The sequence below is a fragment of the Pinus tabuliformis genome, chromosome 4_2 (genome assembly GCF_031772625.1).
Source record: "Pinus tabuliformis cultivar Carrire ecotype Pingquan chromosome 4_2, CPIR1, whole genome shotgun sequence".
Taxonomy (NCBI): Eukaryota; Viridiplantae; Streptophyta; class Pinopsida; order Pinales; family Pinaceae; genus Pinus; species Pinus tabuliformis.
The window spans coordinates 1,072,558,882-1,072,571,838 of record NC_142304.1 but is presented as its reverse complement, the minus strand read 5'-3'; the positions used below and the strand labels follow the sequence as shown (position 1 = coordinate 1,072,571,838).

At 41.3% G+C, this 12,957-nt stretch overlaps 1 protein-coding gene across 1 annotated transcript in view; it reads left to right on the top strand.

Annotated features, from left to right (window-relative positions):
* LOC149173358 (uncharacterized) overlaps positions 1-12,957 on the top strand; it is a 49,980-nt gene that overhangs the window by 25,883 nt on the left and 11,140 nt on the right. Inside the window, exon 3 of the mRNA XM_089426670.1 lies at positions 36-337. Within this exon, the coding sequence (XP_089282796.1) occupies positions 36-337 (302 nt within the window). The remainder of the gene's footprint in view (positions 1-35; positions 338-12,957) is intronic.

Sequence of the window (12,957 nt, the reverse complement as noted above, 5' to 3'; positions counted from 1 at the left end):
CAAGTTAATTGAAATTTTACTATTTTATGTTACAGGCAAAAGTCAAATCTTCTTGACAATGAAGATCAACAATTTATAAATGACTGTGAGTTCATTCATATTGATAGTTGGGCAAAAGATGATAGCCATATGTCTATGATTTTTAATCGGGTGGACAAAAAGAGTCATAGCCAAATACTGTCTTATGATGCTGTTGTGAGAAAACTAACATATGAAGACAAAGAAATGAAAGGAGAGATAGTTAACATTTATCAGAAACCACAATTATTGATTAACTATCTTATAGACATATGTTCAAATGAAGGAGATTGGGTTCTGGATTTATTTTCTGGCTCAGGTACGTTTTGCCACATGGAATTGAATTTCAATATGTTCTTTTTTTTAATTAATATGTCATTGTACTAATTTACTTCATTATTTTTTTGTGCTTGATAATTAGGTACAACACTAGCATGCTGCCTTCAAAAAGGAAGAAATTGCATTGCAATTGAGAAAGATCCATTACAATGCAATTTCATTCAGCAAAGAATTAATGCTCTCCAATTTCTTCCAGATGCAATGCAAGAAATTGGGTTGAAGAAAGGGGACTTTAGTGAATCACGTGTGGCAAAAAAGGCAAAGGAACCCCAACCACCATTACATGGAATGTATGGAAAGACACATATTGGGGGATTTGCAGACATGAAAGACCCATTAGAAGAGGAAAATGAGCAAAATGAGCAAAATGAAACAGAAAATATTGTGGAAGAGGACAATGATGAAACTCTAGAGGACGAAGAGTTTGGATTACGTGACATTCTTGATTAAATTTAAGTTGTGCTTGTAACTCAAGCTTTGCAATGTTTTGACTTTGACATTTTATGAGAAGAATAAACACTCAATTAGGGTTGTTATACGTTCAATATTGGTAATATGTGATTTTTGCATTGATTTTTAAGTTAATCATTTTTTTTGAAAAAAAAGTAGTTATTATTATCCTTTTGACATGAAATTCATAAAAAAAACTATTATTTGACCATTTTTAGTTAATATTTTTGTATAAAATTTGTGATTTTGACATGTTAATTCTAGCAAAAAATTATCAAAACGTTTAGTTTTTTTGTTATATTTATGTTAAAAATGGTTATTTTTTATGTCCATTGTTAAAAAATGTTGTTTTTTAGAAACAATTATTTCATGTCGATTGAAAAATTAGTTAAGGGGGTTGAAAAGATGTCTAAATATGTAGATTATCTAAAATTCAGACTATCGACTTTATAATTTAAAAACGCAAAACAATAAAAAGGCCACTAAAAAAAAATAAAAATTAAGATAGAGAACAAGAAAATATGAATACAATGACGACTTCAAAAACTAACAAATTTAGAAAAAAAAAATTTACATTTCACACACTAGAAAATTTAAAGTCAAAAAATAGGTCTTTTAAAAAAAGGGTGTGATGCAGAATACACACTTTTTAAAATCAGGATGAAAATCACTACCATTCACCGAGCCTCACCCACTTAATGCACATGAAAAAAATTAAAGTTCCAAAAAACATGTTCTTAAAAAAACATGTGTATTCTGCATCAACACTTTTGCAAATCGGGTCATTTTTTTGCCACCTCTACAAAACGGGTAACAGTATCAGTTCCCGTTTCAAAGTTTACATTGTTTATTGCTGTTCATAGCTGTTTTTGATTGGTTTGTTTTCACTTTATGGTTTGAATTCATATATTTTTAAGTATAAAACAAGTACCTGTAAAGCGTCTTTTCATTTAGACAATACTTGTTTGTTTATGCTTTAGATTGAATTCGAAAGTCATACAACAGTTTCCTTTTGTTAAGCATCAACATTAAAGGAAAAAGAAAAGAAATACATGCATCTTGCATTTGCATTTTGATAAGTTTGGGTGTCTGATCTAGGAGAAAGTGCATTAGTTTGTGCTGTATGCTCTGTTTGGAAAGATATTGTTTTTTCTCTCCCTTCAGTAGCTAGGATTTTCAAAGTTAAAAAGATAGTGAAAGCTTGCTTATCATTTTAGCTGCATTTAGGAATTTGTACCAATACATCTCGTGGTGATCCTGAAAGACAAACTGATAAACAAGATCAACTTAAAATATATTGAATGAATCTAACAACGCATTGTAACATAACGCTCACAATAGAGGTCTAGGTAGAGACGTGTTCCGGCGTCGTTAAACGTAGTGACTGTCGATCTCTACGAAGGTGGGTGATTCCTCCTGAGGGACGATAGCACTAATACGGATTTGAGCTCCCGCGTACCGTCGCGTATATTGGGAGACCCCTATAGGCAATTATCCTTTATCCTTAGGAAGCCGTATCGACCGCCCTACTGATCGCGATGCAGTGAACACAGCATTCACGAAGATCGACCACCCGTACCGTAAAACGTATTCTGTGGTTTCGCGAAAGGTTTGGCACACCCTCTGCCTAGATCTCCAGAGCAGTTTCTTTTGGCCCTTTTCAAACTCTATAACTGAAAAGGTCCAACCGAGCATTTGTCACTTCGGGCTCGTTAATACATCGAAGGCGACTAGAGTCATCTTTAGCTTTTTCTCGACTCTTAAAACATGAAAAAGCAAAGTTTGTGTCTAAAAGCGTCGTAAATAAAATTTATCTTAAAGCGGAACATAATCACCTGTTATTCCCACGTTGATCTTTTAGTTGAAAAGTATGGAGCCCACCAACCAAGGAAGTAACCTTGGCGGAAGTCCAAATCCCTTCTCCTCTTGGGGAGATGTTGGTGCGCCCCATATGGCTACATTGTCGCTTCCAGGATTGACAATTGGCCTTCCTGTTTGGCTCTTTTCAACTAATGTAGTCCAAATCGCCACTAATCCTGAGCAATCGAATCAACAGTCAGAACCATTTGAAACTACCCACCAGCCTTCCACTTCTTATAATACTTCCTCTGATCCTTCATCTTCACAGGGTAGAGCCGGCAAAAGTCAGCCTCCCAAGGAGAAGAAAGAAAAGAAGAAGAAAGGAAAGAAGCAGAAGGAGCCTCTGGCAAAGGCGACTGGGGGCAAGCAGAAGAAAACTGACAAAAACCCACACACTGCACCGACCGGGCCTAAATCGCCATGTGTCATTTGCAAAGGGATCCATTTCCATCGTGATTGTCCTTGTATTCCCCGGATACTGAAGGACTGGTCCCCAAGGTTGCACAATCCGGTAGCATCAACCTCTGGTTGTCAAGTTGATTGCATTCCGTCAACTAGCGAGAGTGAAGGACGAAGAAGGGGACCAAGATCACCCTGTCTATTGTGTGAAGGTAGTCATGCCATCCACAAATGTCCATTCTTAGATGAGGCCAAGAGAGTTTTGGAAGATCGCCCGGTGTCACCGTTGCGACTTCCGCCTGGATATAAAAAACTCGCGCCTAATCCCTCGACAGTTGTAAATCCAGTTGGCCCTCTTAAGTGGTCAGCTGATGTGTCGGTCATTGACAATGAACCTACAGAATCTAGACCAGACGAAAGTCTAAAGGTCGAAACGGCAGTTGACCCGGTTCTTCCTTCAGAGGTTCTATCGTCCAATGACCCCGTCGTTGAAGACCCGTCTTCAAATGACACCGTCACCGAAGAGTCATCTTCATGTGGCACTCTCACTGATGAGAACAAGGATGACACCATCCAGGTTCTCTTTATCAGCACCGACTCCGACGAGCATCTGGGCAATGCGCCCATTCCTTTGTCGCAGGAAGGAACATCATCAGAGCCGTATCCGGCCGTATATTCGGTCCCACCACCAAGCAACCTGGTTGTATCCTTTGATTGGAATCAACTAGGCAGACCCCGGTTACCAGCCAGTATACCATTCAGAATCATTGTCCAGATCTATAGAATGATCATGGCTGGTACTATCATTGATGAAGGGGCATCTGTGAGTATCCTTTCCTCTATTGCTTGGAAAGCACTGGGTTCCCCGGCGCTTTTACCTGAGTTAAGAAATCTCTCAGGTTTTGATAAAGGAACCAGTCGACCATTAGGAATCCTCCCCGATGTACCTGTTACATTGAAGGGGAAGACCGTCAGGATGAACGTGTTGGTAGTTCAAGGACCCTTGGATTATAACCTACTCCTTGGACGCGACTATATTTATTGCATGGGAGCGATAGTCTCCTCACTCTTTAGAGTAATGTGTTTTCCACACGAAGGAAGAGTGGTCAAGCTCGTAGACCAACTTTCATTTCCGGGATCTCACATCGCAAATAGTCAAATACCAATCCTAAATGGTCTGTTCGCTCAAGATTCGCCTCCGCCCCCAGTCCTCCTTCCCGATGAATGCGAGTGATTCGGAAGGAAAAGACTAGGACCCAGGGGGCATGCACCCTGGTCTGCTTCGGGCAGAAGAAACTCTGGGTATAAGGAAGAATTTCCGCAGAAGAATATGACTAGTCCGTACCCCGTCCGTGGAAGGAAGTGGGGTTGTTCTGGAATAATAATCTTTTGTTAAAGTTATGTGTTTGGCAAAAGAGTCATTCACCTTTGTTTAAAAAAGTGGGCAATGCCCAAGTGGGATTTTCCTTATTGCAACAAATAGTAAACATCCTTGAATTCCAGCCTCGCCCATCAAAACATATGTTTTGAAGGATAAGCAGGGGCAGCTTACAAGGAGGGGGACTATTTTGTTTTGACAGAAGGTAACCATCTTAGGACAACCCAATGATAGACACCGCCGAAGAAAGAGATTGATTTGCGGCAGCGAATAGAACCACTCTTCGGATAATAAGAAAGAGACAAGCCTCCCTCGATAATACCTATGTTTTATCTTTGAGTAGTGTTCTTCTATTGTCACAAATAGCTGTTTGTTAAAAGTGGGCCGACAGGAAGTCTGAGTACTGCGTAAGACCCCTTAAAATAACGAGAAGACTAGTATCGTTAGCATTAGATTGGCAAGATGACAAGTAACTATGAACACCCAAAGAAAAACAAAAGTAGAAGAGAGGAGGGGTGGAGCCTTGAAATTCTATCCTATACCTGGGGGCATGCAACCTTTTGGAATGCAAGCAAGGGACGACTATTGATTTTTTAAATTTTTAGGTCCTCCCTTTAAACCTGTAGGTCTAACCCTTTAAACTCGTAGGATTAGCCGTTTCCGAACTTGCACAAAGAAAGCCTATGGGGCAAAAGTAAAATTTGCCAAAATAAGAGCATAGCTGTAGTAAGGCATAAGCTCTATAAAAAATTGATCCTTATAGGAGGCGTTCTTATGACTGGTATTTCGAGCAGTTTTAATATATAGTTCATGCTCGTTAAAAAATAAACGCAAATCCGAGCAGTTTTAGGCCTGAATCCATGCTCGTTAAAAAATAGAAGAGGGTGAGCAAAAGTTTCCCCCAGAGTTCAAGCTCATGGAAAAAATGAACCGGTAAATAACCTTTTGAAATTGTAAATTCATTAGTCATAAGAACCTTGATCGTGTTTTCATCCACCACCTCCATCGTTCATTTGGCCAAGCATTCACTTCCATTTGTGTGTTTACCTCTTTTGAGAAACAGCTGCGAAGAGTGATTTCACCTAGCCATCCTTGTGACACTGCCGTGATTGGAAATTCCAACCTGTACCTGGAATCTGTAGCTATACCTGTCTATCACTCGTTTCTCAAAAGACGAGTCTTCTTTCAGCTCTTTTTACTGACTCGTAAAATATGAAAAGTTTGTCGAGTTTTGGCCTTCCAGCTCGTTAAAAGACCGGAACGCTATCCCTCCTCTAAATTTTAATCTTTTTGGACCTGAGGGATTATTACACAAAAGGATCGAGCGCTTGTCTTGTTCAGCTCGTAAAAGTATCGAACAGCCATCCCTTCTATATTGTTTTATACTTTTTCGGACTTAAGGGATATGCTGACGAAAAAGGAACTATGGAGTTAACTTTCTGTACCTTTTCAGACTCTCTAAAAATGAAAAGGACCGAGTTTTCTTTGTCGTTAGACTCGTTAAAATGATTAAATAGCGACAAACTTGTCTTTAGACGAGAACGAGTTTCCCTATCGCTAGGCTCGTTAAATCTTAGCGATGGGCTTGCCCGAAGGGCAGGTTATAGAACAAGCATATGTTATCCTCCTCAAGCTTGACAAAAATAAAGAGGTACTGGTCAGAAATGACTGGGGAAAAATTGGGAGAACATCAAAGTTTAGAGGTAGCAAGTCACTCTTGAACATGACACTTTTCCTCCGTATCACATCGGGTTGGGTTGTCTCATTCACCGGTCTCGTCACCATGGTCCTCGCCACACCATCCATTTGGGGTAATGCTACCGATCCATCGCATCAGTGTCGTTATATGTTCAAGAGGGGTCATTCAGAAAGTGTCAACCGTGTCCCATCCACTACCATACATCATCCTTCATCCATTTTCATGATCGCCACCCTGATTCATATATCACAGTTTGTTTCCACCTCCACTAAATCATTAGCTCCGTTCCGTGTCATTGATGTGGGATTCATCAAGGCCCTCCTTTGACGGATCGCTTCTTGTCGACATCAGCTCATTATCCAAGAAGTTGATCTAGGAACACCCCCATCAGTACTTTGAAGCTTGCATGCCTCAATGGCAAGTTTCTCACTTCCGGCGACAGGTATACCTCAATGACCTTCGACCAGAAGATTTTGCGTGGCGTTCGACGCCAAGTCCTGTATTCATGCCACGTGAATTGTACTGCAGTACCTTGAGGGTCATTGTCATTATTGGTGATTCCTCTCGCGCTTGTTAACGGTTTTCATTATTGACCGGTAATCAAGCGATGTCTTTCCATGTTCGACTTCGACGCAATTCTCACATGGATCGACTTGTACTTAGAGTGAAGATCGAACGAGTTTGAAGACCCCGGATCTAGTTTCATCCATCCGGGCTGCGATATATATTCAGGAAATATAAAAACATTTGCCATGTACATCATTGCAGCAGATGATCATCCTATGAAAGGATGATAATTTCAGCAGAAGATTATCAGTCTGGCCACAGACGATCGTCTGTCATATGTATCAAAATGTATTTATAAAAGCTGAGCATGGGAATGCCCGCCTCAGCCAGACCATGAAATTGAATGAAAGATAATGTATTGTATTGTATTGTATTACAGGGCACTCTCCTCCGGTACTGGAACGAACTTCGGACCCTCTAGCTAAAGCATTTCACCCGAGTAACGGCCTCATACTTTAGGGGGCAACTGTTATAGACATTTTTGTGCCTCGCGTCAAGGAGCAAGGAATGTCGATAATTACAGGGATCCTCAGTCCCTAAACATGTTGTTCTTACCCCTAAAAGAACAAGGTCATCAATCAACAGCACTTCCAATCAGTTCCCCACCTGAAAACACTTCAGAACAGGCTTATTTTGGATCATGTCAGCTGCTAAACTGAGCTTCTGCGCTGTATTGCAACTGTCCCACTCTGTACCTGCGCTGGAAGTCAAAAACTATGAAGGCTACCTGCGCTGGGCGAGATTGGCCAAGTGGCACAGTCATCCTGCAAGGTGTCAATTGCCCAGGAAGCTTCCAAACTGACACTTGGGTCATGAGATTCGCCCTGTGATGAGTAAGAGGTACTTGATCACCATGTGTAACCAAGGATCTCCAAGTGGACACAGGAACTGAAGATTAACTGAAGAGGGAGAGGACACAAGGCAGCTTCATGTCAGTCTCAAGCTGACTCATCTGTTCCTCTTCTCTCCTATATATAGAGCCCTTCTATGAGAGCTCTAGAGGCTGAAATTTTGTATAAGCAAGGAGGTGCTGTTGGTATACCGCCAGGATTATTTGGGTGATTGTTTTACTAGAGGTCAAGAAGAGAGTTCTTGCTGCCGAGGAGGTGCTGCTGGATTGGAGCCAACATCATTGGTTGTAACTTCCTCTGGAACCCTGTTACTTTCTATCAATAAAGTTTGCATGTTCTCCTATTCACTTGTTTTACATAGATGCTTTGTGTTTACATGTGTATTCAATGCAATCTAATCCATGCTTTGATTATGAGTGCTTGTATCTGTTAGTTTGCTCTCTCTTGTTGTGCAGGTCTTGTGTGTAGCTGGATCGGCTTGGAGAGCAAAAGAGCTGGGAGCTGGATACAAAGGAAGAAGGATAAGGATCAATCAAGCGCAAGACACCAGGTTGGTTGACCCTCTTTCCATTCTGTCTGTATACTCATAAAGAAGAACATGAAAACTTTATCATTCAGTTGTTGCTAGATACTGTCACATCTAGAAAGGGTTAGGGTCATCCGCATCGGATACTTTTCCCCACAACACCACTGTCCTCTCTTGTCCCTGCTGGAAGGAACTTGCAGATGCTTCCATACTAGGTGGGCCCATGCCCAAAGATTGCCCTATTGGCATTTCTTCCTCATAAAGGGGGTTCATTCTGTGTCTTTTCTCCCCTTGAGTTGTTGATGTTGTGAGGGGAGTCTCTCTGTCCCTCTTTCTACTTATATCTTCTTTTTGTGGGGTTTGGAGGACTGAGGCCTCCACTGTTGTCTCCTGCCTAGGAGGCAAAGTGTCCTGAGCTTGCTGCCCGGTGGATATTGGGGCCTGTGGTGCTTGCTCTTGTTGCACTGGCTGTTCCTTTTCTTGCTGCCCCCCTTGTTGCTGTTGTACCTGTTGTTGTTGCTCTTCCTGCTGCTGTACCTACTCATGAGGTGGCTGCTCTGGCTCCATCTCCTTTTCTTTGCCTTTGCTAGCAGCTTGAGCAGTAGATTTGGCTGCTTGTTGATGTGTTGTGGAAGATGAGGCAGCTGCTCCCACTTGAGTGCCTGAAAGAGCAAATACCTGTGCACAAAGCTCTAAGTCAGCCATCTTTTGGAGGTTTTTAACTTCTCTTTGATTTAATTCTTCTTGTGTGGCAGCCTCCTCTAAGGTTCCTCTCCTCCACTTTATTTGATTTGCATATTTTTCTATGTGAGGCAACCTTACATGGCCATAATTGGACAGCCTATATTTGACCCTTCTTAGGCTTATGAAGTGATTTGGGTCATATGGTTTCCAAAGGAAACTGGTTTGCAGGCCAAGGGATTCTAACATTCTATCTGCCTCTTGCCAGCCTTCCTCCCTTTTGTTGTAAATGAAGTGACCTAATTGGTTTCTTACTTTGAGCTGTGCTTTCTTGCCTTTGCCTGAAAAATGTAGCACATCAGCATTCCCAAATTGCCTGAAGTATTCAAGGGAAAACAATCTCATAGGCACATATTTTGGTAATCTGTATGGGGGCAACTCACACCCATATATTTTGATGACTGTGTGGTTTTGGTAATAATACCAATCCCCAATGCTGTATACCTTAGATAGCTGAAGAAATCTCTGCATCTCATTAGTTAGTCTTGGAGGAGGTGAGCTCATAAGCAGAGACATGGCTGGGTGGATGAATAGGTCTATAAATTCACAATAAGTGTATGGAGAATGAGATCTACAGTGGAAGGCAGAGGACCAATAAACCACTGACCTTGGATTGCCTTGTGCATCCACTCTTTTCATAGAAAAATGAAAATTCTCATGTTGATAATACAAAATTAAGTGGTAGATGTAGGAGGTGTATCTGAACACCCTTTCTCTTGCCAAATTCATCAATTGCTCATGTATTTTTTCCGATATGTAGGTGGCATAGTCATAGCAGATTGGGGCCTTGCCAGGGGAAAACATGAGCATCATCACCAGCACAGTTTCATCAACAAATTCAATTGAATTATAGCCCAGAATGGGACTAATCATGTCTACAAGGTCTCTGCCCAATTGGTTGAGGTATACATGCAAAATGGGAGGGTACATCACAGTGTCAGAGTCAATGTACAATTGATTCAGCTTGGTGACCTGAGCATCTGTCAATTTAGCTCCTTGCTTTATCAGATCAATCAGTGATAAAGGAACCAATTTCTTCTCAGTATGGAAGTGCAGCATCTCTTTGATGGCTTCAGGGGTGATATAGAAGACAACTGAACCTAAAGGATCAATCACAGCCCTCTGGGTGGCATCATAACAGTCAGCGCATAGGTGGATTAGGTCAGGAAACTGGTTGACCTGAGGGAGCTTGAAGATAGGGAGAAAAGAGTCCCAAATACCCAATACATCTGTTTCACTCTCATGTTTTATCTTTAATTCGTTTAGGAGGTGAATGTGGTACTTGCTGTGCATCAGCATTTCTTCTGATATCTGATAATCCAGGTCTGCCAATGATTTCCATTCCAATTCTCTCTGAGGGGCATTTAATGGAGCAATGTTCAAGGCTACAGGAGCTGCTGGTGCATCCATGGTTACTTTAGGATTCTGTTTGTATGAACTGGTGTTACTGTGCAGAGCAACACAAAGGAGTGTTTCTTGGAAAGAGAGGTGACTTACTGAGGAACAGAGGATAAAATGGCAATGGCAGCAATTGAAATACTGCACAAAGCACTGATAGGGCAAATGCTTCGCCTTAAAAACTCTTTTCACAGTTAATTGGTGCAGCTTGGGTTCTCAGTTCACGAATGCGCGAATTAACTGTATGTTTTTGTGAAAATTTGGGTAAACAAGGCTCTGTAGGTGAATGTCGACTTTACAACTGAAAATAGAGGCTAGCCACAGGGAATTTACCGGTGAACTGTGCGTTTTTTCACTCTTTAAGCTATTCTTTGGACAATGCAGGATAAAACCAGGCGCAGAGGTAAATTTGATAAATACCTGGTGAATTGCTTGGCAAAGTTTGCAAATGCAGGTGGATTTGGCGCGACAACGGTTCTCGGGTTGAATTCGGCAGGTTGGCGACAGTTTGGACGTAAAATGCATGCAGGGGGAGCAACAAGCGTTTTTGCAAAAAGTGAGAAAAACACAGTTTTTTGGCCAAAATATGGATTTTTGGAACATTGGCGCTTTTTTTGGATGACGTCAGCATGACGTCATCAGGTGGGGTCAAGGTCGGATGACGTCAGCGTGACGTCATCAGGTGACGTGGCGGCCTGTGAGTGGTCCACGGGGATGATGAGGTGGCGGGCAGATCAGAGCAATGGCGGACGGAGGCGCTGACGCGGCAATGATATAGCAGTGACGTGGTAATGACGTTGGCATAGCGGGTTAACGGAAACCGGAAACGGTAAGCGGTTTGATATCGCACCGCCTTCTATACGGAAGCAGGATTGTCAGAGGGCGCTCCGATGCGATTTGGGGGTGACGCGTGGCAGAGGCCTGACGTCACCCTCTGACAAATTTCGGAAGGTAAGTTACGGACGTCGGGGCCGGTCCGATATGCATGAGAGCCGTCGGATTAAAAAAGGCCAGATCCGACGGTTGACGGATCGTCAAGGTGCCAGGTGAATACAGATGCGGGCGGGGATTAAAATAATATATTCTTTGGAAGATGCGCCCGGCGGGAACCTTTGGAGTTTGGCGGTTTTGCATGGTTTTTCAATGTATTTTATAAAAACGCGCATAGTGCCCAAACTTTGGGTAAAATGAAAAAGTGGGTTTTTCATGTAATTTTGCACATGAAGCGGGTTAAGGGTGAAAATGGGGTTTTTCACAACGTTTTTAGCAAATGAAGGGGTTAAATGGTCTAGATGATTTCTGAAGGGGGAAGAGGGGTAGGGTTTGGGTTCTTAAACTGACCAGATGTCAATTTAATCCCTGACAATGAACATATGGCTATAATGCCAATGGGGAAGGGATATTTATAAAATTCTTGGGCTTTATACACCATAGTGTTTATAATAATAGGGAAAAGGTAACATAAGGGATTTAGATAATAAAAGTTAAGGGTTAATATGAATGAAAGAGATGAATGAGGAGTGATATGACTAAGTTTGTATGAAAACAACTTAGCTTAGGGAGTAGATCAAAATGAAAAGAATTTTAGACAAGAAATGTGGCTTTTAAAGGAATAAGAACCAACATAGAACCTTGAATTCTTTCATGAACATAACTGATGAAGGGATGTTAGTAATGAATGTGAAAGGGGGAAAAGGAAGTTAGTCATGCTCCTTTGCTTTGCTGCAACATGATGGAGAAGAAAACCTTCTCTATCTACTAATTTTCCTTTATAATAGGCTACCAAACATTCAATTGTAAGGAATGACATTTCTGCAACCCCAACTGCCTACCCATCTACTTGCCTAGCATTTTTTGTTTCTTCATGGAGGGTGCACTTAGACTTGCAGACCCTTATGTGCCTTTTCTTTTCTTTTGGCTTTTTCTTTTGATTCTCTATCTAAGGCTACCCTTATTACTTCCAAGGTCCCAGATTAAGCAGTTGGGAACCTTACTTCTCTACCTAGCTACTTGTCTGCCAAGATTAAACAGTTTGGACAGACTTCTTTCTCTATTCTGCAACAGAAAATTGAAACATGGCATGATCCAGATTAGGCTGTTGGACCATCCATCAAAATTGAGTTAATGTCAAGCTATACATACATTGTCTTCTCTTGGAAATATGTGATCTTTGCATCACCAAAGCAGAGCATATTTGGAACTTTCTTTGCCAATCATGAAATATGAAACCTATTGGTATATGTAGCTAACAGTGGCTCCACATGGGGATGGTTTTTCCATTTGAAAGACCAAGAACAGCAGGTCAGAATGCCTTGGCCCTTGACTTCTTGTATGAAACTTGAAGTATTCCTCTTTGGAATCCCAAAATTGTGCTCTTCTCATCTTGGTAAATCTCTGAACTTATTTGCCTTTTGCTGATAACTAATAAAACTTGAGAAACTGCATTTTTTTTTTTTTACATGTTAACAGAATGTAATATATACACCTGAATATGTACAAGGGAAACATAGGCTGCACTTATGGATAGTAGTCAAAATAGTGCTTCAACATCCTGCCATTTACCGGACCTTCATCCAAATCAGCTTCATCAAGACTTTTAAGGAAATAAGTATTGTTTCCTTGCACTGCTTGAACAGCAAATGGTCCTCTCCAAAGGGAATCAAATTTTCCATGTTTTCCCTTATCTTCCCTTCTTGAATCCCACTTGAGGACTTTGTCACCAATGTTGAAA